Below are 26,004 nucleotides of genomic sequence, written 5' to 3'. Positions count from 1 at the left end.
GCTGTTGGCATCTTGCAGGTAGTGGACTTTTGATTCAACTAAATATCCTAAGTGCACAGTACAGTTCCCCTCGACAAAGAATAATCTGGCCCCCAAATGCCAACAGCACCGATGTTGAGAACCTGGTCTAGAGGGCAATACTTTCCTCACCTGGAAACAGGTCGGTCGGTCAGAGCGCAGGGCAGCTGTGCTTTGGGGAGGCTCTGAAGACCCCGGCTGTTGTTGTTCGCTCTGCCCAGCTGGCTGGCGGTCAGCACCTTCCCATTTGGAGCCCTTCCTGCCTGTGGCGGGGCATCCATCCTCCAGGAGTGCCTGTGTTCCCCAGCCGCAGTGTCAGTGGCTGGAAGGGGCGGAACAGACAGGCAGCTTAGTGGAACTTCCTTCTTCCTCTGGAAGGTGGTGTCTGCACACAGGGAGGGAGTTCGGACCCTGAGTCCCATTTCCATGACAACAGTGGGGTTGCAGTTAGGGCTCTAGAAGCAGAAGGGGTGACCCTGGTAATTGTGTCCACCATGTTCTGCCAGTGGGGTGTGCAGCTAGCCCCCAGCTTCTGCTTTGCTCTTTTCCAGCCCACAGGCTGCTCAGAGTGTTGCCGTGGGGACCTGAGGAGCCAGTTAACTAAGAGGGAGGAGGAAGAGACTCAGGAATCTCTGTCCCCTGAAGTAGCCTGAGTGGAAGGAAGTCCTGCTGGAAGGAAAGGTGGATTTCTTGCCACCCTTCCTAAAGCTTTTATGATGCTTAGCATTAATCAATGAAAGATATTTTCATTGCCTGCTTTGGTAGTGGTTGTTTTTTTCTTTAAACAATTTAATACCATTTTTTTGGACTTACCATGAAATAGGCCTTGCATAATTGCCTTTTATAAATTGTGTGGTTCAGGTTGAAGTACAGAATGCCCCAACAGTGTATTTCTCATTGCTATTTTTTAACATCATTGAATCGCCACTAGTAGATAAAATTGCTGTTTACAGCTGTAAGTAAAAAATGGAAAAGCTTATTACTTTTCAGCTTATAGATTTTTTTATTACATTCTCGTTATACATATTTCACTGGCTAAATTTAAATCAGTGTGATGGAATTGGAATGTAATAATACTATTGATTTAATAAATGCTGGCATCTTAATGTCTGGTTTTTGATGAAATTAGTATTACAAGAGTAATTTTCTAATGAATAAATGAGCACTAGGTCATTGGTAAAACAAAGAGGAACAGTATGATAAATGGTACTGATTTTTTTTTTAGCATGACATATCATGCTGATATGAATAAAGGAATTAAAGTGTAGGTCATTATATATCAATTTGAATGCAATACTAATTAAAACCTTCCTTTGACTTCACTGAAGCCTAGTTTTAGAAATTATGCAAATTATTGAGGTCTTGAAAAGAAGTCTGTGCAATGTTTGAGTTCCCAGTAGACCCCCAAAATGGCATGTTGGAACTGAAGAAATTGGTACTGTGCAGTATTATTGTGTAAGTACAAGATTCTAAAACATTGGGGATATGTGAATTGCATCTCTATTTCTTTGTCTGTTTTATTTCCTGTCAACATAAGCAAAAAGGGACAGCCAAAGAATTAAAGACTGACATTCAGATGCTACCATAGGGAGGAGAATTGTTTGCAGCCTCCAGTTCTGGAAGTCAGGTTTAAGAATTTGGCCTCTGCACAGCTAAGATTTTTCTCTTTTTCTCTCATTTAAATCCTCATCAAGTACATTTTAATTTTGTTGTGTTAATTAGTTTGAACTTGTTCTCTCCTGTGCCACTTTCTTTGTAATTGTGTCATGTGAGATGTGTTTGTCTAATGAAGTGGAGATGAGTAGATGCATTAGCTATTTTTGGAGGCCGTGATGGCCGCGTACTAGGTTTTAAGAGCAGAACCTGCAGCTCTTCACTTCCCTGCCGGAAGTGGGATGAGCCAAATTCTGGTGGGCACGTGGGACCTGAGTGCTTCTGCTGTTCTCCCTCTTTCTTGTCTCCCTGCCTTAGTGATCCTTGTTGTCCCCCCGCAGGCAAGCACCCACAGTAGCTGGTGTGTGTTGTCAAGACCTGGTGTCCCATCTACAAGCGCGAACACGTGACCAGGGAAGTTGGGGTGCCGTTTTCTCATGACGGCTAATCTCAGGGCAGCTCCACATCAGGTGTGTTTCCTACATACCTGTTAGATTCTGCAGAATCGGGGAGCCCTCTTCTGGGGATGGGAGCCACCTGGGAGCCAAAGACATCCCTGCAGCAGATGCTCACAGCAACGGGGACCAGTGTGTAGCTGGGGTACCCAGGGCGTGCTCGGAGGTGAGGGGCCCTCCTGACCTCCTTTCTCAGGTGGGGAAGGCGAGACCTCCGCTGGCACCACGAAGCCTGAACGCCATCTGCCTGGTTGTCTTTGCCCAGGGAGGTGCTTCACATTTCTCAGTCCTTTAGTTATTTCTTGAGCTAGATTTCAAGTGTCTCCAAGTCAGGAAGCACATTACCTAGTGTTGCCTTCATTCAGTGTCGTGCTGAACACAGAGGTTGAGACTGCTGTGGGATTTGTAGCCAATCACCCACACTGGATTAGCCACATCAATCAGATTGAGCTTGATTGAAAATCATTGATGATTTAGGAGGAAATAGGCATCATGAGCGATGATTTCTGAGGCACCAGAGATATTTGCCTGCATACCTTGCTTCGGTCTTTATTGCTTGCTAAACCAACATTTGAAAGCAGTGAAGATATTTGTCAATTTTTTTTTTTTTTGTACTAGGGATTGAATCCAGAGCAACTTAACCACTGAGCCACATCCCCAGTCCCTTTTATTTTTTATTTTGAGACAGTGTCTCAGTAAGTTGTTGAGGCTGGTCTTGAATTTGCAGTCCTCCTGCCTCAGCCTCCTGAGTCACTGGGATTACAGGTGTGGGCCACCACAACCAGCAAGGTGTTTGTTAATTGTAGATGAAGCCTGTGACTAGCCATTTATAAATGTTTGGGGGATATAACTTCTTGTGTCAGAATTCCCTCTGACATACTTTTTTCCTAAGCCGTTGAAGAACGTTATGAATTAACAGCAAAACATGGAGCTTCTAAGTAAATGATTAGTATTAAGAGCCACCACTTTCAACAGAGTTGAAAGTGACTTCAACTTTGAAGTAAGACTATCGGAGCCTACAGATTGTAGGAATTTTGTTTTTATTAATTACAGATAAAACTCAAAGATCCTTCTTTTGTTCCTTGCTTCCCAGTCTGTGATATCATCTGGTGGCTAGATCATGGACTTAGAGTCAGACTGTTTGTTCAAATCCTGTGTGTCATAGCATGAGTAACTTAACTTCTCTTTGTCTTAATTTCGTCACTATAAGATGGATACTACCCTATGGTCTTCGTGAAGGGGAAATCATACCTTAGGGAAAGTGCTTGCAAGTATGCTCAGCCTGTCCCTTGTCATTACTCCCACCAGCTTGATATTATTCACCAGTACAAATTAGTCTTAATGCAAGTCACTGGACCTTAGCAGGAAAGAGTGAGAACCCTTAGGTCCTGGAGGGAGGATAGCCAGTGAACCCTGAGCAGAGACAGGAAGGTAATGTAAACAGATTCTCTTCTACCATGCTATTCTAGTGAAGGAGATTCCCTGAAGGAGAGACTGCTAAGGCAGCTTGCTAAGACAGCCCTCCCATAAAATGAATGGCATTTTACTTTTGATCGATATAAAACTACTTTAGGGCAAAAATAAAAATGGGCAGCCATGAATGGGGATAGGGAATGGGCATTGCTGGCATTTATTAAAGAAGAGTAGTTTTTCAGTAAGCATTTTAACTGGACTCCAGCTCATGTAAGCAAACAGTATCTCTTGAATGTGACGGGCTATTTGTAAATGTACTGAGGGTTTAGTAATGTGTCCTGATATCAGGAATAGCATCACTTGTGATACAGCTGTTGGGAAGTGTGAATGATTCTCTAGAGTTTTGCAAAGGCCAGAAAGTCTCTTTTAAACCACAGCAAAGTTTCCATGAGCTCTCAGTAGATAATTGATTCTGTGACTCATCTCTGGGAGCCGGGAACTCTCTTTCCTTCACATTGAAGATGATCAGCTGGGTGTTTGTGTAAATGCACACATGTACTCCGACTGCATTAACAGTCCAAAGCAGAGAACCTGGGAGTGATCACGCATTTGTTTTTCTATGAGAAAATCTGCACCTTTTTGTATATCATACAAATATGGCTGTTTAGACACATGCACAGAACTCAACAGGTCTGCCTGTTGACTTATTGGGAGATTTGCTGGTGTTGAGTTCTTCATTTGTCCTAAACGTGGATATTTCTTAGAAGTGCCCAATGACTTCTTTTGCCTTTTACATCACACTCAGGTGGCTCCATCTGGACACAAGTCCCAGTCTCCCTGACTGCATATTCTGTGCTACATTTCCAGCATCTTTGCTCCCTCATTCAGAGTCACATGCTTTTCATAGTCCAAATGAAGATTCACCCCTTTAAGTCCTTTGACTGCCATGAGCACAGTGATACTTAGTTTTTATATGCTAGAAGTAAAAGAATCAGTTCTGAAATTTCTTCTAGCCTAGGTCTTCCTTAACTGTCCCTTGTCTTTTCCTTCTTAGACAAATGTAGGTTTTGGGGATGTCCATGCAACACCTAGTAGGCTACTCTGTGGTCCCTAGTGGTTTATAATGAATGAATGGTAGAACATGGAACTGGAGTGGATGTCAAGAAATCATCTGGTTTTTCCCCAGCCTTCAGCTTAATTCAGTGAATATTCATTGAGGTCTTTCTTGGACGGACTGCACACCACAATTGAGAGAGTTTGGTATTTGCCAGGAAGCATTGCATATATGACGTGGCTGTCTTCCATGTGTTCCAGAGTTCTCCAGTGGTCAGAAGTTTCAGTGGCAAGTCTCTTTAGAAAATATTAAATCTGCTTCTGCAGTCAAAAGTTCTTGGTATATGAATAGCAGAAATATTGAAGTAGAAGATGTCCTCAAACTCTTAGATTTTATGTCTTTAGCCTTCAGTCTTTTACATTTCCAATGGGTTGGTTTACCTTTGAAACTGGTGCAATTTCTACCTGGTCACAGTAAGATTTTTTTTTTATTTTCATGGCTGGTGATTAAAAAATGACGTGAAGAAATTGAAAATGAGGACTGGAAGATACAGGAATGTACTTCGTAGTTACGGATTAATCTCTGAAACTTGAAATTTGAATTTAATAGGACAGTACAGATCTAGGTGGATATCTAAGGTCACACTGCACAGACCCGTGCTCGGATGGGGATGACTTTGAAGCAGTGGTCCAGGCCACACTGAGAGCTGGGGCTGTAGAAAGGGCCCCAAGCCGTGGGTCAGTCCTGCTTGGAAAGCTGACTACACTCAAAGAGCAAAGGCCAAAGTGAAAGTGTCTGAAGCAGAGCGCATGTGCAGCTGGACCTGGGGCAGGACAGTGGGTAGCCCAGGAGCCCCGATCGATCACTGGCAGGGGCTCCCCTCCTGTGGAGACTCGTGAGAGGGGGGAGTTCCAAGGAGAGCCCTGGAGCGGAGTCCATCAAGGAGCAGGGGGGCCAGTTCCTGTGAGTAGTGACCTCAAGCAGGTGTAACTGTGTCACTGTGGGTGTTGAGAAAGGGTGCCATGTGGACATCTCACACGGAGAGGGGAACACAAGGGCTTCTGAGAAGCTGCTCACCTTGCCCTGGGCCAGTTACTATGCATGTGTCATGAGTACCCGAGGGATTCTGCATTATCAGATGGTGTGATAAGGATTGCTTAATTTTGTTGAGTAGGCTCAGGTAGTTTTTTTATATTATAATTTTAGAGTAAAAAGTTAAAGGTTTTTGTGCTTCAAGGGGGAATGTATTTACCTGCAAAGCCCATGAATGTGACTCATTTCCCACTGATAGGTATTGGGGTTGTTGATGCCTGACAGGAGAGTAACTTTTAATCTTCTAATTTAGACATCAATTAGTCATTTTCAATTTAGTTCTTCTGCCTCCACACCCGTGGTTTATAGCTCTGCCTTGGCATTATGGTTGGTGTGTGTTAATATGTATTAACTCCCTAGACTGTGACTTTTCATTCCTTTTCTTTTCTGTCCCGCCTTCACCAGCCACCTTCAAAAAGAAAGGTTTTATTTGCAACATAAACGATGAAAGTCATCACCTGCACCTAAGAATATCCTCTGTGCTTTTTCCTTATGCATACAACTTTTATAAAGTGTTGATTGTAAGCTCTTAAAGAATTTATAAAGGTTGCAGCATAAACAAAGTCATTACCTGCACCTAAGAATATTTCCTTGTGCTTTTTCCTTTGTGTATAATTTTTATAAAGTGTTGATTGTAAGTTCTTGAGGAATTTATAAAGGTGTAGAATGCACTTGTTCCCTTGATTCATTTTTTTCTTGTACTTGACTGCATCCCTTCTTGCTCTGATTAACCCCCTCCCTGGATGGTGGCATTAATTGCTTCACCCAGACCCAGCATTTATTGTGCATCTTTGTGTCCAGAGACCTTTGCCAGTGGCTGTGGAGACATGAAAAGTCAAAGGGTCCTTGTGATTCCTTAGGCCTTTGTAATCTGTACTCCCTTGGGCCAAGCAGAGAGCCGTGGAGAGTTTTGTGAGTAGTTCCTCTTCTCTGGTCTCCTGTTGGACATCGACACTGTTGACCAGCTTTTGGGGTTGAGAATGGAGGGCGCAGGGATAGACCAAATGGGCTGTCTACACCTCAAAGCTGGATGTAGAATGACGTCATTGAATTAACTAAAACCCACTTTGGATTTTCAGATAAAAGGCAGCAGTCGGTCTTCAGGTATTTTTGTACATCACATGCAATTGATGTGTTTGGGAATAACAAGATTTATCTGTAGCTACTATTTTCTCAGGGACAGACTGCAAATATATATTTATGGGCTACCACTTACACAGATTGTGAGTTATGGGGTGACCTCTATTTCAGCAAGATGAATTCTCGGATCCAGAGTCCAGCCATCCTTGTCTGTTCTGTGTAGCTAAAGTGGATATTGAAATTTCTTTCTCCAGCAGACAGGGAAGCCCCAGCTCTCACACGTCAGGTTGCTGTAGGTGGCTCATTAAACTGCCAGACATCTATTTAAAAGGGGGGTGCTGCTCATCTTTATTCAGTGCGAGTCAGGTTCTGATCCTGACTCTGGATTTGTGCACACAGCTCCCTACCAGTAACTGGTAAGGCCGTTAGGAGTTCAGAGCACAGAAGGTGGGGCACACTGTCCCCCAGCAGGTACCACTGATGCCCTGTGACGTAACTCCCCTAGCAAGAGGTTTTCTGAAGCATCCCCTGCTGTGTTTAAGATGTCTGATTGCCTCCATTACTCTGCTGTGCTCCAATTGAGAGGACCCAGGAAGATCAAAGCCATGTAACGTGAGTTTTTTTTTTTTTGCCTAGTGTAAATCTCAGCATGGCCACAGTGTGCCTTGGAAAAGCAATTTAGCCTGCAGAAATAATTAAATCCTCAGTACCTTGCAATAATTAGAAATTTGAAATGGGGAGGGTTAATTATTTCCATCAGCTTTCAGAAACCCGCCCCCAAAATGCTCAAGGATAGCACCCAGATGGTCACCGTGTTCGCAGAACAATCGCCTTCAATATTTTTGTCTTCTTCCCTTCAGGATCATGCAGATTTGCGAAGCCATTTCTTCACAGTTGGGATGAAGCTAGAGACAGTGAATATGAGTGAGCCATTTCATATCTGTCCTGCATCAGTGACTAAGGTGGGTTTTGCTCTTGTGCTTGTTGCCTTAACCCCCAGAGTGAATCAGCTCCATACCAAGCAGTTGAAATGCACTCACGTAAAGATACCCCGCAGCACCAGATAAGCCAAGGGGACATTGCTGTCCCTCCAGTCCAGTTCTTTTGGGAGCTCTTTTAGTCCCTGGTGGCAGGGTGAGTCTGACCAGATGCCTCCTCATGGGTTGAATTTTCCTTCTCATGCTTTCTGCTGGTGAGTTGCCTGTTGTTGTCATTGTGAGAGTAACTCACTTCTCCTGCATGGGGAGGAGTGAATAGGATCTATTTTTGAAATGCCTGAAAAATGGAGAGAAGCAAATTCTCAGCTCCCTCTGAACTGGCGTGTCTGCCTCCTTTTGCTCATCTGCTTCCACTGATTGAAGGAAAATTCATGCTTCTGAGACTCACAGGTCCAAAATGAAACAACTTTCTTATGTAAAGGCATTTTTATGATCGAATTGTCCTTTAAGATTATCTCTTCATAAAAAAATCTCAATGATATCACCTGCTCTAAAACTTAAATTGCATGTTTCTACCTTAATAATCTGTTATAAATGGTGGGAAAACCCAACAAACGTAGCATTCTTAGCCCATGTGTGTTTTGGTTAATGGACTTTGGTGCATTTCAGAGAGAGGAGTTAAGGATTCAAAAGTCAATTATATTTTAATCTTTTCGGAAGGAATCTCATTCATTCATGCAGTGATTATAGTTTGAGCATATTTGCATTATGTTTTTTTATGTATGATTTGGTAGAATCTTAGAAATTCCGTGGTGGTTATATGTTACAGAAGGTGAAAAGTGGTTATGATCCTGAATTGCTGTTTCCCTCTTTTCTAAATTTTTTCCTTTGGTGAACAAATTGTTTTTGTAACTGTTAAGGTGATTTTTTAAAGGAAACATTTTTAACGTATGCTTTATGGTGATGTTGGAATTGAACCACAGTGCCTTCCCTTTTGTGCCTCATCCATTAAAAATCTTTTTGTTGGAAATGGTCTTGGGGTTCTTTGCTGGTAGTCATCAAAAATTTTTCCAGAACTGAAGAGTTAGTTGCACCTTGTGGAAAACCTAGCCAGAATGTGCCTTCGTTGCTGAAGGTGATATCCATTCTCTGGACACATGGCATATTGTCCTCATTCTGAAGGGTGATGTTGTCAACTTTACCTGGCATTACAAAATAAACTAAGTAGAGCCATATGCTGGACCATCCCTGGGAACCCTGAAACACACCTCCCTGGGCCCAAACTCCTCTTCATGCAAACTGGTCTCAAAGCATTCTTGGTGTAGAAAATACTATAACTAGATTTATGTCTCAAAACCCTGGAAAAAATTTTAGACTATTGTGTTTGAGAATATAACGCACTATGCTGTCATGACTCATCACAGTGAAGATTTCATCTCCCTGCACCCCTCTTGAGGTTTTTCTTTGTGGCACGACTATTGCAGAAGTGAGTAACTAACATTAAAGCCAACAGACAGGAATGCAGATGAGCATGTGGCAGATGCAGTACCGAATGACCATCTTCAGCAGTCTAGCAGGACTGTGATTCTGGTGCTCCACAGCGGTCAGATTCTGACGGAGGATAAAGACAGCATCACCTGTGACATGAGAAGTGTTGATGAGCGGAGAGGACATTGGAGTTGCAAACTGGAGTTGCGTTTCTATCTCTGTGAACTCTGAGCTGTGCAGTCTCGGGCAAGTCGATTAACTGCTCATGACCTTTCGTTCTGAGACCTTTGGATTCTGGACCAGATGGAACGCAAACCAGTGGTTCTGACCATTTGGGAATGTGAACCTTGATGCATATGCCCACATGAACCTGCATTTTAATGGGTTTTGGAAATTCCTTGGTGCCTGTCTTTACAGAGTCCTGTGGTGTTTAGAAATCCTGCCACCAAAATTACTTGTCTGTTCTAATGCGTGTGTGTGTGTGTATGAGTATTTTAGATTATTTTTGCAGATATTTATTGAGCATTTACAGGCACTGTTCTGAACAATGAGTTGTGGACAAAGTCCATGATATTTGGGGAGGCTTATACTTTAATGCGGGAAAACAGCCAATAAGCAAAATTAATGAGTAAATAAATGTAGTATATTACATGTTACTTGCTGAGGAGGAAAATATACCAGAGAAGGGCTAATGGAGCATCCAGGTGGAGGGAGGATATAATTTTAAGTGAGGCTGACAGGGATGGCCTCCCTGGGAAGGCTGGCCATGTTTGAGCCTTTCCTCTTTTCAAAGGCTTAGAACTGGAACTGTTTACTGGAATTAACAGAGAGGAGCAGAGAAGCGAGTTTCTCCTCCTGCTTAACTTTGAACTTAGTTACCATAGAAAATATTTTATAAGCCAGGTACCATCATTGAGTAAAAATGTTAAAGTTCCCTGATGTCCATTAAGTTGGGAAAGCCGTCTTTTTTCCTGCCCTGCTTTACTATGGGGATTTAAACCCACTGTGCTTTTCAGTGTGGAGGACCACCTGATTTTTTGCCCTCTTCTTGGTTTTATCAGCATGACTTGTTCCTTTTTCATCTTCCATGTTTTATCTTATATTCCTTGGATATTTATTCAGTTCCTGTATACATAGCATTTGGAAATACTTTGATGAATGACAAAGAGCCTTAAGTTCATTGTGTTCGCAAAGAACTTATGAGCTGGTGTGTTAACAATCCAGGAGAGAAACCACGCTCTAGGAGCGCAGAGCAGGGGCCATTTATTCCAGCCAGGGCAATAACATTGACTTTTGAGTTGCCCCTGGAAAAACACAGTGAGTTTTAACACACTAACTAGGTGGTTGGGGTGTCGTCGTCTGTGAGGCAGGCTTCCTGTGGATGAGCAGCTCCTAGGCTGCAGGTGGGGCCTCTGGAGGGTTCTGATGCAGGGTGAGTCTAGAAATGCCACAGGCCAGATCTTGTCCATGTTGGAATGATGTGAAGTGAGGAGTTCTGTGCCTGCTCTGGACACTGAGAAACCAGGGGCCTTTCACAGCATCCCTCTTAGCTTTTGTTCAATCAGTTTGATGACATATCTGTTTGGAAGCAGTGCCAGCCCTACAGATATAACACCAAGGAATTAACCTTTGGCTTTTTGTTTTTTTTTCCAGGTTTTTAACAATCATTTTTTTCAAGTGACTATTGATGACCTAAGACCAGAACCTAATAAACTCTCAGTGCTGTGTCATGCGGATTCTTTGGGGATTTTGCCAGTACAATGGTGCCTTAAAAACGGAGTCAATCTCACTCCTCCTAAAGGTTTGTATCCTGTGAAAATTTGTGAGATTCTGGTGGTTCCAGATGGTGTCTCATTGCTATTGAAGCAGAGAAGTTGCACTATAGAGGTCTTGGGTGCAGTGGAGGTGGAGTGTTCTTGGATAGCTTGGTGCAGGCCTCACTCAGCTCCATCCCCTGGTGAGGTGTGTGCCATGGGGCTCCCCAGCCTACTCTGTCAACTGCAGTTCCTCCACCAGTGATCCTGTCCTTGACAGCTCCCTTGCTTCTGTGTGGCGGTAAAGGAAGGATGTGGTATTGCTAGTTACCCACTTGAAAGTGTTTGAGAAGTGACTTATAAGTACAACAAAATGCTAATAAAGCGTTTCTTTAGATTTGTATTTCCAGCCAATCAGATTTTCCCCAGGGCCCAGTTGCGCTCAGATATACATCAATTTGATGCTATAATCCATTAAAACCATTCCCTTGGGAGTCAGGGTGCACTAAAACACTTTCAGATTGGGATCCAAGAACCACACAATTGATCAGTGCTACCTTGTCATTTGGTAGCCTGGCTTATCGTCTCCTTCGGGTCTGAGGTTCATCCAGGCGGGACGACAGTAAGATGAAAGGTGACAATGTGAAAAGGAAAGGAAAGGACGTCACAGGAGAGAACTGAGAAGAGATCAGAAAAATAAACTTACTTGGGGGAGATTTTAAGACAATTTCAGATTAAAAAAAAGGATTTATACTAACCTGTTTGAATCCCTAGAGATGGGATTACTTCCAGCATTAGCTGTATTTGGGAGGGTGGGTTCCTATTTGCCCCGTGGCTGTCTTGTGCCCTCTGCATCATTTAATTGGGCTGTGCCCAGCTTATCTGTAGCACAACTGTATTTGCTGGGCTTTTATCTCATTTTTCCTCCATACTCATCCCCACGGAGGAGATAGATGCCTTTGGGTATTTCCATTTCTCCTGCTAACCCTTCAGCTTAAAGCTGCATAGTCACGGCATGCGGGCTAGCGATTATATGGTAAACTTGCATGCAACACTGTTTACCAGTCATTGTTTTAAATGTCTAACTCATCTACTCCTCAAAAATAATGCTATGAGGAAACTTAGTGGTGGAGAGTTTATATACAGTATGCCCAAGGTCCCTCAGATGGCAGGTGGCAGGCAGGAGGCCTGCCCCTGAGTCTGTGCTTGATGCTGGGGGCGGACCCCAGTTCACAAGCCCTCCCTGTGTGTTTCCGTTTTGGACTTGAGCCAGATCATGTCTTCAGTTTTCAAGACTGTCACCTGTCACCAGGAGTACCTGTGGCAGGCCCTAGGTTTCTGTGGAGTCAAAGAAACGATAAAAGTCTAGGTGTTTTTATAATCCTTAAATATGACCTTTTGGCTTTCCTGTTATCAGAGATCTATTGTCATAGATAAGGACTTTCTTGCTGTGAACTCTCAGCAACAGGTCTCCTGCCAAGTTGGAAAGCCCCTAAAGCCATCCTTGCTCTTTCTTGGGGAAGGGTCCCTTGTCATCAAAGGAGACTGTTTCTAGATATCTAAAGTGCAACTCGGTTAGACTTTGCAAATTCCTAGCTAGTAATTGGATCTGTTTAAGAATTTTAAAAAGTAAAGTATTTATATCAGCGTTTGGCAGTTTGATGCATCCATTGGGTAGAGGCTTCACAGCTAGCTATCACTATCATTAGAGTTTTTGAATACATTCTTATGAACTGTATATAGAGAGATTGCTGACCTAGCTTACTAGAAAAATGGGTGTGCCTATTTGGATCCTTGCATTGTTGTGTATTACTGTAATTGAACTGCTAAACATGCAAAGGAAGGGTCCCACAAATTTATTTACAAAATCAAATATTTTTGTATCTTAAAACTTTTTTATACCTCATAATTAATCTACCATTGTCAGTTTTTTTTTTTTCCTCTGTTCCCCAAGGATGAAATTGTCTTCATCCAGCCTTTGCACCTCTTTATTCCCCTATTGGAAGTGAAGTACCCCTTTTGTAGTCTCAAAGAAAAAGAACGTTTCTTCGTGGGTACGATAGGTTACTTTTAGGAAACTGAGTGTGGTTGATTAGTACCTGCCAATTAAAAAAATCTCAGGGATAACCTTTTAAACCCTTAAAGACTTTAAAAAGTGATATTAGTTCAGGACCCCATGATAATATGCGGGAATTGTCGACTGTTTTCTTGAAATAGAATTTTTACTTATAACCAGTAGGAAAAAGACCAGAACCCAAGAAAAATGGACAAGGAATATGAACAGACTAATGCTCTGAAAAGAAATAGTGATTTACATGCAAACTCATCATAACAAGAGAAATACAAGTGAAAATCATGTTGAGATGCTGCATATTTATCAGAGAAGACCCAAGGACAAAGAACAGAATCCCTCAGATTTGATGAGTGCAGGGTCCCAAAGATTCTCAGACTTGGCTGTGCAGGTCCAGGTGGTGCAACTGTGTGGAAGGTGGTAGAGGAGATGGCACAGATGCATTTGCCCTTTGACTCAGAAGTTTCACTTCTGGAACTTTCTCCCAAAGGTAGACTATACAGAAAGTATATGCATAAAAGTTTTTTTTTTTTGCCATATTATTTTTTTGGGGGAAGGATTCAGATCTTTATATTTTATTTAAAAACTTTTTAATTATTTTTTTTACTTTTACAGACTGCATTTTGATTCATTGTACACAAACGGGGTACATCTTTTTGTTTCTGTGGTTTTACATGATATAGATTCATACCATTTGTGTAATCATACATGTACATAGGGTAATGACGTCTGTCTCATTCCACCATTTTTCATACCCTCACTCCCTCTCATTTCCTTCCTCCATTCTTCTCTCACCCCTCGCCCCCCCCACCCCATTATATATCATCATCCACTTATCAGGAAAAACATGCAGCCTTTGCCACATTATTTTTAATAGCAAAAGACGGGGGAAAAAAATCCAAAGGTCCATCAGGAGGTTATTGGTGAAATGAATTTTGGATATCTATCTAATGAACACTGTGCAGTTATTGGAAATAATGAGAAATCTATAAACTTGTATAGAAAGCTGTCCAAGATACACTGAATGATAAAGTTTAGTCAGTATACTTTCCTGCTTGTTAGAGAAGAAGTAAGTAAGAGAACTTTACTGTTTAGGGGATTTTCGTAAGAAATCCCCTAAACACTGCAGAACAGACTACCTGGAGCTGTTGTTTCTGTGTGGGCTTGTGGGGCATGGGGGTGGGCAGAAGGGGTATGGCTAGGAGTGGGACTTTTAATGGAAGGCAGAGGGGCCTTCACATCCTTCTCTTCTGTTTTTGTGGATTCAACCAACAGTGGGTCAAAAATATTTGGGGAAAATCATGCTGAACAGGTACAGACTGTTTTCTTGTCATTATTCCCAAAATAATGCAAAGTGACAACTAGTTATTTACATCTCACATTGCACTAGCTATGATAAGTAACCTAGAGATGATTCAAAGTTTGCAGGAGGATGTGCATAGGCTCTCTGCAAACACTGTGCCTTTCTTATCAGGGAAGAACACCCATAGATCCTGGTGTCTGTTGATTCAGCCCCCCATTGATACCAAGGGACAACTGTATTATTTTTAATCTTCCAAATTTAAAAGTGTTTGAACTAAATAAATGTGTTCCCTATGTAAAAATAAACATATTATTGAAAATAGAAGGTTTTTATTACTGAAAAAGAGCTCAGAGATTATCTCATCATTTTAATCCAGTCATTTCCTATTCGGGAAAGTTGAAGCTCGTTTGTGTTAAATGGTTTTTGTGATCCTGAGACAGAGGTTGGTTTGAACCTTAGGTGTATAGCCATATTCACACTTTGCTGCTCTTCTTGGTTTCTGACATCTCCATGAACTCCATCCTTCTTAGTAATTTTGGGGGAGTTTTGGTGGCCCTAAGCCCAACTAGCAGATGTTAATGGACCATGACTTTTACATGATGGAAATAATCTATACATGAAAGCAGTTGGCAAATTACAAATTCTAGGGAATCATTTTCCAAGTGCCGATGTAAGTCATAATACAATTGTGGCTTTATTTAATGAGCTCCTTTAAATAAGGAGAGTGGAATATATTTATTTTTGCAATTAAAATGAGTAAGAAATTAGAGGTGGCAGTGGTGGTGGTGGATTTTGTAGTGTGGTTTAATGGTTTCCTTTTGGGGTAATTTATGACTCACCTTATCTCAACACAAGGACCAGGAAACTTGCTGTGGAATTTTTCAGACAGCTTTGTTCACTTTATTAATATGTGGAAGTGGAAGCTTTTAGAACAAGTTCGTCGTTTTAGACTTGAACTGTGAGGTTTCTATCTAGAATATGTAAGTTTGATTATACATGTTGCCAAGTGATTTTAGATAGTCTCAGGTGCGTGTTTTCTAGGAATGTATTCTGTGTTTAGATTTCTGTGGAAACCGTGAATCCTGCTTACTATTACTATTACGTGTTATGTACCTAATCTCCAAAAGTATGAAGTGGAAGCAGCCGAGGAAACAAGACATCTGGTGGAGGAGAGAGAAGTGCAAAGATCATAGATCCTTATTGCACTGTTTTGACTCTATTCCTACTTTTATATACATTACATATACATATACATATACATATACATATACATATATAAAAGTAACATCATGCCCCAGGCCTTAAGGACAGGAAGTCTAAGGTAGAGTGGATAGAAATTCCCAAGTGACTTTCTGCATCAAGTGCTTTCCTGTTAAGCCAAGGACAGAACCTTGGAGATTTTACCCAATTTGCTTAAACTCAGTAAACACCAAGTTGGTATTTCATGAGAAGTTATTAAACAAGTACATCATAAATAAACTGAGCAAAAATATATATAGGCTATTGACTGTGAATTGCCATGTTTAAATTTTTCCATTAACCTTCATGGTGTGTAATATCAAAGATTAGTTGTAGAATTAGAGGAAGAAACGTTCCACCCAGGGGGACATTTTGGAGCAAATGTTCAGCCTTTAAATTTCTGTTGTAAAATGTTGGAGCAAAGGCTGAAGTCAATGGCTCATTTTAGCACTTTAATATATAACCGTTAGGCTGACCATTTAATGGACACATAAAATGTTAGCATAATTTAGGAAGTCAAGGTGCTTAATTATTATCATAGTACAAAGTAGCGAATCCTAATTCGTGTTTTTTTTTTTTTTCCTAAGGAAAAGCTTCAGTCACTCACTGATGGACTTTGTTCATTTTGCCAACCATTTTATTCAAAAAGGGGACAGAAAAAATATATATATAGGTACTCTTTGCCCTGCTGCTTTGAAAAGGTACCGATGTTTCGCCGTGTGTGATTCAGATGTTTAGAAAGTAGAATAAAGCATTATTGATAAAGGTGAAGACTGAGTCATCCTCGACGCCCTCGTTTATCATATCCTGTATCTAACCCTCTGGTGAATCCTGTCACCATTTTCAGCGTGGTAACTGTGTACCGTCATGATCACCTGGCCCAGGTCACCATTGGGTTTCACGTCACTACTGCAGTGGCTTCTTGTTTTCTTCAGTAGACTCTGATCATGTCAGAACATAGATCACACATCCCTCCTCTGCTCGGACTCTCCAGTGTCTTCCAGCTCACTCAGAGTCCAGGTCAAGACTGTGACCACAGCCAGCACCACCTCGCTGTGGTGATGCCTATCGCCTGTCGGGTCACCAGCCTCCTTGCCATTCCTACATCATGGCGGCATGGCTCCTCCTTAAGCCCTGACACTTCCTTTTCCTTCTGTCCAGCTCCCTGTCTCAGTCCCCGTCTTTAGTCTTGACTCAGGTGTCGCACCTTCTTGGTATTGTCTTCTGGGCTACCTTAATCAGATATTGATAGCAAATTGCTACCCCCAACATTTTTATCTCCTTTCCTGCACTGTTTTTCTCCACAGAATTTCTTGCCATATAATATACAAGTAAGTAATATATATTTTACTTTTTTGTCTTGTTCTTTATTTCTCCACTAAGATGAAAGCTTCACAAGAGCCGAGAACTTTTTCTCTTACTGATCACCGGTGGCTAGAATAGCAGGTGGCACTTGCTCAGTATTTGTTGAATGTTGAGTGAATTGAAGCTCTGCGCCCTTCTGTCACCACCCAGATTTTTATACATTTATTTCATATCCAGCAACCTTTCTAAACTTTCTCAAGAGCGTGTTTCTGTAAGATACAGATTATCTGATTTTGAAGATTTGCTAAAGCAAGCTTGCAGATCTCTCTGAAGCTGGTGCTGTTGACCTTTCATTGAGCTTGAATTTATTTCCTCTAACAGTTTTAGATTTAGCCGGGGCTACCGTTCCTGTGTAAGACCGTGTGGGTAATGTATACCTACTTACAGTGCGTTTTGTTTTAGCTGTTTCAAATATATTATCAGTCATTTGGTTCCATCAAGCTTATTAATTCAGTTGTTCAAATGTTCTGTATCATCGCTGTATTTTGGTCTGTTCTTTCGATTTTCAAAAGAAAAATGGGAAAAAAATTGGAGAAAAGAATCCATGTGTCTGCCCAGTATGCCAGGGTTTTCACTACCTGTGAAATCGGTTCCCTGTTCTGGTCTGCTCATTAGAAAGGAAGCTCCACAGGGCGAAGGGTTTTTAAAAAATCTGTTTACTACTGTATCTCCAGTGCCAGAGACAACGTCTGCTTCATAAAGATGTCCCTCGTTATTCAGGGCATGGACGGCAAGTCTTGCCTTAACTTGCAGACGGTACTGTTTGGAATTATAAAGTTAGAGCCTTGGAGGAGCACACCATGCTTCCCTGTGGTCTCCCTCCCTTAATCAGAACCCTGGGCAGGTAGTAACTATCTCTATTGCTTCTCTACTCCAGTGGTTGGGCTGCCTGGGGCTCGGCTGGTTTCCAGCAGCCTGGGGTCCTTCTGCTCCTTCCTTGAGTCTGGTCTTCTTCCACTCCCACCCCCATAAGTTCCTGGGCTACTTAACTTTTATTTTTTGAGCCCTCATAGTTTTTTTTGCATCTGCAGATTTTCTTTTATTTTTGAGTTTTGCTACATAATTCATTTTTAAAATTATATTTCTTCTGGCAATGGAGAGAAGCCTTTCAGAGTTGCCCTGCTGGTTACTGGACTTGAAATACAGTCTCATGTCTATATTTCTGATTCGTTCCTCATCAAATAAAGTTTTTCTTTTTGTTTTGGTGTTTTCAGTGTGGGGAATTGAACCTAGGGCCTTGTGCATGCTAAGCAAGCCCAGTCTCTTTAATTGAAAAGAACTGGGAGAGTACAACTTTGAATTATTTTTAGTATCAATTGTTTTTAGTATCTGAAAATATTATTGGTGTTGACAAGTCTGACTCCCTCTTCTTCTCTTCTTCATTCTTCAGTGTTTTAAAGACATTTTCTGGTGACAGTTGATACTTTTTGAATGTTCAGTTCTATTCCTGAGGACACATCTGTATCTCTTAACATTATGTTTATAATTCAAAATAGCACTCTGTGCTTGCTCCCAGAGAAGGATATTAAGTGTCATATCATCACCTCTATTAAATACTTCTCAACATAATTCCCTGAATGATAAGGAAGTAACATGGCTACTGTGTCTATTAAATTTACTTGTTCCCCTTCTCTTCGCTTACTTTTTTTCTTAACTTCCTGCTTTATTCTATAAACATAAAAAGGAAGAACAGCTCAGTTGAAGTGAGCAAATGTGTAGACATTGAAGACCTGCCACATCAGGAAGGCTTAAGACTGAATGTTAGTTGAGAATATGGAGTTCAAGATGGGCCTGGAAGTTTAACCAGCAGGGGATGGGGTTGTGGCTCACTGGTAGAGTGCTTGCCTGGCATGCATGAGGCCCTGGGTTTGATTCTCAGTACAGCACATAAGTAAGTACAATGAAAGTCAATTGACAACTTAAAAGAGAAAAGGTTTTGCAGAAAGCATGTGGAGAAAGCTCTGCTCTGGAAGAGACAGTGGCTCCCACCAGCCCTGCTAGTTGAGCTCTGCATGGTCTCGCTCCCTTGTCAGTACGGTGGGGACATTTGTCCCACCAATGCTGCCATCAAGCATGTGGCTTCCGGGACTGTTTGGGAATGTTGGTTGTTTCAAACCCAGGAAAAGCTTGGGTTTGAAAGGAAGAGAGATCAACTTTTGGTCAGCAAGGTGCATTGCGCAGATTCCCACTGGAGTTGCCCAGCGTGGAAGAGATTTTCTGAGGGAGAACTAGGAACCTGCTTCCAGAAGGTGGGTTCTCCTGTGTCATCCTTTGTCCACATATCTGGTGTTTGAAGGTGATTGTGTCACTTTTCCTTTCAAAAGGAGGTTGAACCAAAAGCTTAGTAAGCTTGCTATTTGCACTCACTGTTCTAACATTTAACAAAGGAAACTTTCTCTGGTGTAGGAGAGCTCTCTGTGGGGCCATTCGCTCTTTGGCCACTGGGTGAGATTCTTGAGAGCTTTCTTCCTTACTTCTCCAGGCCTCTCTCCATCCTTGCCTTCACTCTGCTCTGCTGTGGGTGTCAGAGAGGTGCCCCAGAGGGGGTGTCTCCTGCTCTCAGCAGCTGCCGAGGCTCAACAAGTCAGGGTCGATACCCTTTGCATCCATCAAAACAGCAGCTAACCAGTTCAGCAAACTGGACACAAAACAGTGAAGAATTCTCGAGTAAATATATTTCCTTCACTTAGGAAGTGTTATTGCTTTTATTGGACTTCAGTTCATTTATAAAAGAATTCTTGTATCACATATTAGTACATATTCATCCTTCAAAACTGAAAAATAGAAAAGTCTAATAATCTCTTCCTTGTAATAATCCTATCTTGATGAAATAACTTTTGGTATGTGTTCCTTCCAGTTTCTGTTTCCTTGGGTATACAACTTTGTATATCTACTTCAGTATTTTACACATTAAAAATTAATTTTTGCATTCACACTTGGCTTTTGTCATTTGTTAAGATGTGTCATGCCAAAATATTGATGACTTTACATGTGGTACATCCCAAGATCTGTAGGTGAACCGTTTAAACACTTCCTTGTTGCTCTTGTTGTTTTAAGTTGTCTTCTTCATGTATGACGCTCTTGCACAGTTGTCCTCTTAGACTCCAGCATAGATGGCTGCTCTGTTCTCTCCTGCTCCTTCTGCTTCAGTCTCTGGGTCTTTCTTGCTGATGGGTGAACACTCCAGACTCGCTCCTAGGCTTTTGCGTTCACTAACTTCTGGGCCCAGTCTCCTCTCTCCCCAAAGAGTTCCTTGCCTCTTTCCTCCACCCCAGGATACCTGTGCCACCGTTTGCCTTTGGAGGGAGCCTCCCTGGCTGTTCTGTTAACAGGTGTGGCCATCTTCATGTGCTTTCTGTGCTTTGTCTTTGTCACACCTGGGAGCATCTGGGTTTCAATGCTGGTACGTGCTGTCTCTCCCCTCACTGCAGGCGAGCCCTGTGAGGGGAAGGGGCTTTGTTGATTTTGTTTGCTTCTGTATCTCAAGTGTTATGTTAGCACCTGCCTTGCACATAGCACGTGCCAGGTCAGTCGATTTGAATAAAGGAACAAGTGAAGGAACCGCTGTGTAGGCTGGAGGCGAGCACATTCTGGAAGATTCTGACCCATGACGCACTTTCTGAAACTGATGCCTGCCTCAGTGTTTCGAGTTATACTCCAAGTAGAAATGCATAGAAAGGCCTCTTTCCCAGCAGCCTTCAGACTGTGACGTCTTCTAATTTTTTTTCATTTTGCCAGTACAGTAGATGGCAGAAAAATTAAAATAAAAAATTTAATAAAAATTATATGTTTTATTTTTATAGCCACCCAGCATAAGAATGTTTGTCCCACATATCTCCCTTATTAGAGAAAGAAATCTTTCTGTAAACTTTTCCCATACTCCTGTCCCAAGCCACAGTCCAGGGGCATGAGGCCACCCCCATGGTCTCTGGATAGCAAAGATTCACTTCCTGGTGCCAAGGAGGGGCCTAACCAATGCTGGAGAAAATCTGGATTCTGTTAGCAAATCCAAAAATGGATGGCTATGGGGAGGTAGCCTTGGGCTCTTCCACATGCTGAACAGACCCTCCACTGATTGACCTGTTCCCTGTTATCTGCTAAAAGTGAGCAAAGATGCTGTTTTTACCCGACTTCTATTACTGAACTAATTTCATTCTCATTATTGAAAACTTGGAAAATGCAAAAAGGTGGAAGAAAAAAGTAACCAAGAGTCCAAAACAATTATTTTGATATGTAGCATTATTAAGTTTTTCTTAACACTTTTGCTGGTCTCTTTCTTAGCGTATTTTTATATAAATCTAATAATTCAGTATAAGCTTGCAGCAGTCTTCACATCTAAAGCGTAACAACCATTTTTTCACTAATGATTTTTTTTTTCAATAAACTGTGCAATTTCATGCCTGCATGACATCCTGTACACTTGGATAAGTCTCACGTCATTTCTTATTGTTGAATGGAGAGTCGTTTCAGTACTATCAACCATAATCCCGTAAGAATCTTAATGTATCGCCCTTTCACAGGTTTTAGAGTCCTGTTTATGGGCTAAGTTCTCAGAAGCAAATTTGTTGTGTCAAAGGGCTTGGGTATTTTTACTGCTATTATCAAATGGTTTTTCAAAAGGAATTGTCCATTTGCACAGTCAATGGTAATGTTTGCAAGTGGAGCTGGTTTATGACCGTTCATTTGTGTCATGAGAAAATGGGTCATCTGCCTCTTCCCATTTGGACCTGGAACAGTTGGAACTTCATTCAGAATAAACACTGATAAAGGCTTAAATGACTCTAATGGTTGTGGTTCAACAGTCTCCCCTGGCAGCTTGTTGCAGATTTTAATAGCCTAAGGGGTTTTATTTCCTCTTATTTTCTTCTCCCCTCTGCTATTTTCCTCCCTCCCTCCAGCTTTAAAACATGTTTTCCTGGCTACAGTTAAGCCTCAGTACTTCTTGTTCTGTCTTTGTTGATTAATGAGTATAATTGACCCCTGTTGTCTCTATTATACGATCCACAGCAATTTGTTTTTATGTAGCAGTTATTTTCTGAGCTGTCACAAAAAATGCCTTACAAAGAGAGCTCATTATCAGCCCAAAGGAAAAGAATTTTAAGTGATGAAGTGAATAAAGGTCCCTAAGAGGAGGAGGAGGAAAAGTCTAAGCTGTTCCAGTGTTCAAGGAAATTAGTGAGTTTTGGGGGCAGAATAACTAATTATTGCTTAAACTGTACCCAGCAAGACTTGATTATATCTAGAAATTATTAGATTAAAAATGGCTCCCCACAGAGACTGCAGAGGCCTGGATATATGAAGGGTTGAATGTAGGTCCAAGACAAACATGGAGCATGACATTTTGTGGAGTGGGTTGAAACCCATTAGAAGTTGGTTGTGGAAAACCCAGCTAAATGTCCATATTTAAGAAATAGAGTGAGGAAGTTGGAACGTTTTATCTGAATAGATATTACTGTACAGATTACCCAAATGTTGTGTCATATCAATATCTGAAAATGCTTTACTTCGCATGTGTTTAGGACCCATGATCCCATAAAATCCCATCAGCTCACAAAATTAACTAAGGAAAGAATGGAGGTCCAGGGAAGAGATACAGAACGAGGCCTTGACTCTAACAAAGCCAGTCTGCCAGGCAGATGGGACCCTGGTGTCATGGGGATCCACCTGGTCTTCATGGAATGAGTTGTGATGTGATGTTTCTAATCCTGTTACGCTTTTCTCCTAGTATAAGAAAAGGAAATTAACCACAGGGAGATGGAAAGAAAATCCTAGATAGCAACAGTAAAATAATTAGAAATGGCAGCTCTCTGAGTCATAGAATATGACAGCCAGAGGGAGCCTTAAAGCTTTGCTCTAATTTTGTGGATTTGTAGGTACAGAAAGTCAGTCTTATGTTTATTTTTACCATGGTCCACCCAATGACCTGCAGAGCTGAATAACATCAGCCCTTATCTTTTCTGAGCCTCTGTGCTGTTAGGAAACTTCTGACCACCCCGAGGTGTTCTGAGGCTCACTCCTCCTTGTACTCGGATACACGAACATGCAGATTTGCTCCAAAACAATGGCAGAGACACTGTGCTCAAAGTGCAGTGTGTTCTATTAATTGTAAAACAATTCAAATTCCATTACCTTTTATTTAAGGCATGCTTTATTTTATGTAAAAATGTTCAAAGAACATTAGTTTTGTCTCTTCCAGAAACCTCTGATGCAAAAGCCAATGAACAGGAGGGACAGCTCTGGAGAGAAGGGTTAGTGGAAGGACAGGCAGGAGAACTTGAGCAACCACTTTGAAATTACCTGCAAAGAATATATGGAAGCCATGAGACTTCATGTCACCTTGTTGAAAGCAACAAGTTGTCAGTCTTTGTAGAATGAAACAGATGTCTTAAGAAAAAGGAGGACATCCCTGCTATTGCTGGTCAGTGGGGCATGGGTGGGGTCAGAGGTCAGTCTCCAGAACCAGAGGAGAGCTATTGTCTTGGTTAATAGCTCTCCCTGCAATCCTTAAAAAAAAAAAAAAAAAAAAAAAAAAAGGTGAATTGAACTTAGTTAATGAAAATAATAATACCTACTTTTGTTCTGGGAACATTAACAGTGTGGGAGGCAACCACGTCTTGAGTTTCTTTAATAATTTCTGTAATTCATAATTCTCTGCACCTGTGGGATTTAGTAACACAAAGCCCTGACATTAAGTGAATTTGCCGCAGTAGGATTCATGACACAGTGGATACAAGAAATTGGGGGACTAGTGTCAAAGTGTACTTCAGAAGTCCCTAATGGATTTGCATGCACTTCAACCAGTAAAGAGGGTGCACTGAGCCAGGGGTTCTGCAGGTGGTAGTTAACCACAGTTGGTCTGCACTTTCCGCCTCTGTCCATTGTTGACAGGAGGCGTTTAAGCATCTCACCCCTTTTCCTTGGCCTTGACTCATTGGCTCGACCTGGTGCAGGAGGCCTTTTCCTGCCTCCTGTGCCTTTCTCATTTAGGAGTCCGTGCCGTTGTCCCTCCTCTCCTCCCAGGTCTTCTGTGTTTGCCATGATGGATGTGCACTGTGTAATTGCATCCCCCTCTTCCCCAGAAATGAAGTCAGTAAAAGAAAAATCACACTGGGAAGATCTGCGTCTAATTAAATTCAGGGCACGGGAATAGTCATTTCTCAAACCCTGGCCTTGTAGTCTCCGATTTGTCCCCAAAGCTTCGAATCAGAGAGGCCCATCTTTCCCAACTCTCCTTCTCCTCCACCCTCGCAGTTCAGTTCCAAGGCATGGTTTACATTTCTCCTCTCCCTTCCTTTCTTTGGGGACTTTGTCTCCTTGTTTGTCTTCTACTCTTTCTTCATTTATTCTTTGAAAGTCATTTCCCAGCTGTATTTTTCCCTAATAAATGCTCATTATTTCTTTGAAGAAACTGAAAGTAAAGTTGCTGTGGGCTTGGGATTTATCAACAAGAGGGGTCTTTGTCCATTTCTGCAAAATGGATCATAGTAATGTTTTGTGTCATTTCTTCTCTGTCTTTCTGCACCTGCCAGCAGGTGCCCCGTAGGGCAGCAGGTAAGCTCCCCCTTCTTCACTGGGTTTCAGGTCCTGCATTGTGATGTTGGTCCTCCTTGCCTGTATTAGTTGCTTTGCATTTTCCAGAATATTTTCCTTTGAGCCTCATGAAATCTGATGCTGTGGGGCTTGAGGACTCGTCCTCCGGGGCTTAGACGTGCTGCTCCGACAGTTTCAACCCAGCACCGACCCACGCCGAGGTCCCTCTGCCTGGGATTTGGCTCAGCTAACGGTGTCCTCTGTGTTTCATCATTCACAGGTTACTCCAGCCAGGACTTTGACTGGGCAGATTATCACAAGCAGCACGGAGCAGAAGAAGCACCTCCCTTCTGTTTTAGAAATGTAAGAAACTTTCCTCTTCCTACCTTTTAAAGTCATAGATGTTGTTCACAGTAAGTTTTATGATTTGCTTTCTATTTATTGACCAATTTGGAGTATTGACCAATTTGCATCACGAAACTTTGCTTTTGAACAGTGACCTTTCGGGTTGTGTATTTGGGGTTGGTGACAAATTGATGAATACATGTGCGGTGACTTGGACACGTGCAAAGTTGATTTCTTGCTGAGGGAGGAGTCCAGGGTGTTCCTGATTTAGTGGAGTCTTGGGCTCCTTTGGTCACCTGATTAGCCCACAGGTAGGAAAAAAGCCCAGGAGCTGATGTCCTTGTTCCAAGCACGGTAGCCTGGTGCTGACACATTCCTGTTCACCTTCCATTGGTGAGAACTGGTCTCTGGGCTGCTGTAAGTGAAGTCCAGAGGTGGGTCCTGGGTTCCCTTTCCCAACCGTCATTCCATGCTGTGGAAGGAGGAGGACAGATTTTGGACAGCTACCATCTGTGCCAACATTAGATATGCACTTACCATGTGCTGTAATACTGGCCAGACCATTGATAAGAGAGCCAGCCCGTTGATAAGAGATCCTTTGCCCATATGGCTTATTAAAAATTAGTATTATTTTTTTCTTTGATTGCTTTATGAAGTACTTTGATTACTAGTAAGATTCAAGTTAAACAGTTTTGTGCTCTGCTTACTTTAAACTACTTACTCAAAGAGGACCTATTGGCATAATAATAGGATTTTTATGACACATAAAATAGCAATAAGTGTGGGTACTTGCGTAGTTGTAGGAGGTGGTCTTGTAATCTATAAAATTATTCATTTAAGCTCCATCAACCTTAGGAACTATGACAAGGCACATGGAATGTTATCCGCTTTAAGAATAAAGTGTAAATAGATGGCCTGGTGTGTTTAACAGACTGTTTGGTATGAGCATTAATCTCTTACGCCAAGGAAAAAGGTATCACTCTCTTGCTTGGAGCCTGTGATCTCGTAGCAGTGCAAAGGAGTCCCAGGCGAGAGACTTGTTTCTGAATGTGCTGGTGACTCATTGCCACCCCTGCAGTGATTTGTCCTCCAGGGATCACAGAACAGGAAAAGTGAGAGGAGAAACTGTTGGCTTAATAGAAGCTCGAAACTGAGCATAAGTCAAATGCAGATTTTGAAAAACTCAGTGGGTTGATGGCTGGGTCA

General features: G+C 41.9%; 1 protein-coding gene across 4 annotated transcripts in view; it reads left to right on the top strand.

Annotated features, from left to right (window-relative positions):
• Nucleotides 1-26,004, top strand: part of Sfmbt2 (Scm like with four mbt domains 2) — a 214,084-nt gene that overhangs the window by 122,338 nt on the left and 65,742 nt on the right. For all 4 annotated transcript variants that reach the window (XM_047520981.1, XM_047520979.1, XM_047520980.1 and 1 more), the window contains 3 exons: nt 7,626-7,727; nt 10,845-10,992; nt 24,734-24,816. In XM_047520981.1, the coding sequence (XP_047376937.1) occupies nt 7,626-7,727; nt 10,845-10,992; nt 24,734-24,816 (333 nt within the window). The remainder of the gene's footprint in view (nt 1-7,625; nt 7,728-10,844; nt 10,993-24,733; nt 24,817-26,004) is intronic.

Source organism: Sciurus carolinensis, chromosome 12 (genome assembly GCF_902686445.1).
Source record: "Sciurus carolinensis chromosome 12, mSciCar1.2, whole genome shotgun sequence".
Taxonomy (NCBI): domain Eukaryota; kingdom Metazoa; phylum Chordata; class Mammalia; order Rodentia; family Sciuridae; genus Sciurus; species Sciurus carolinensis.
The sequence above is the reverse complement of the archived record's forward strand: the minus strand, read 5'-3'. Positions and strand labels throughout refer to the sequence as shown.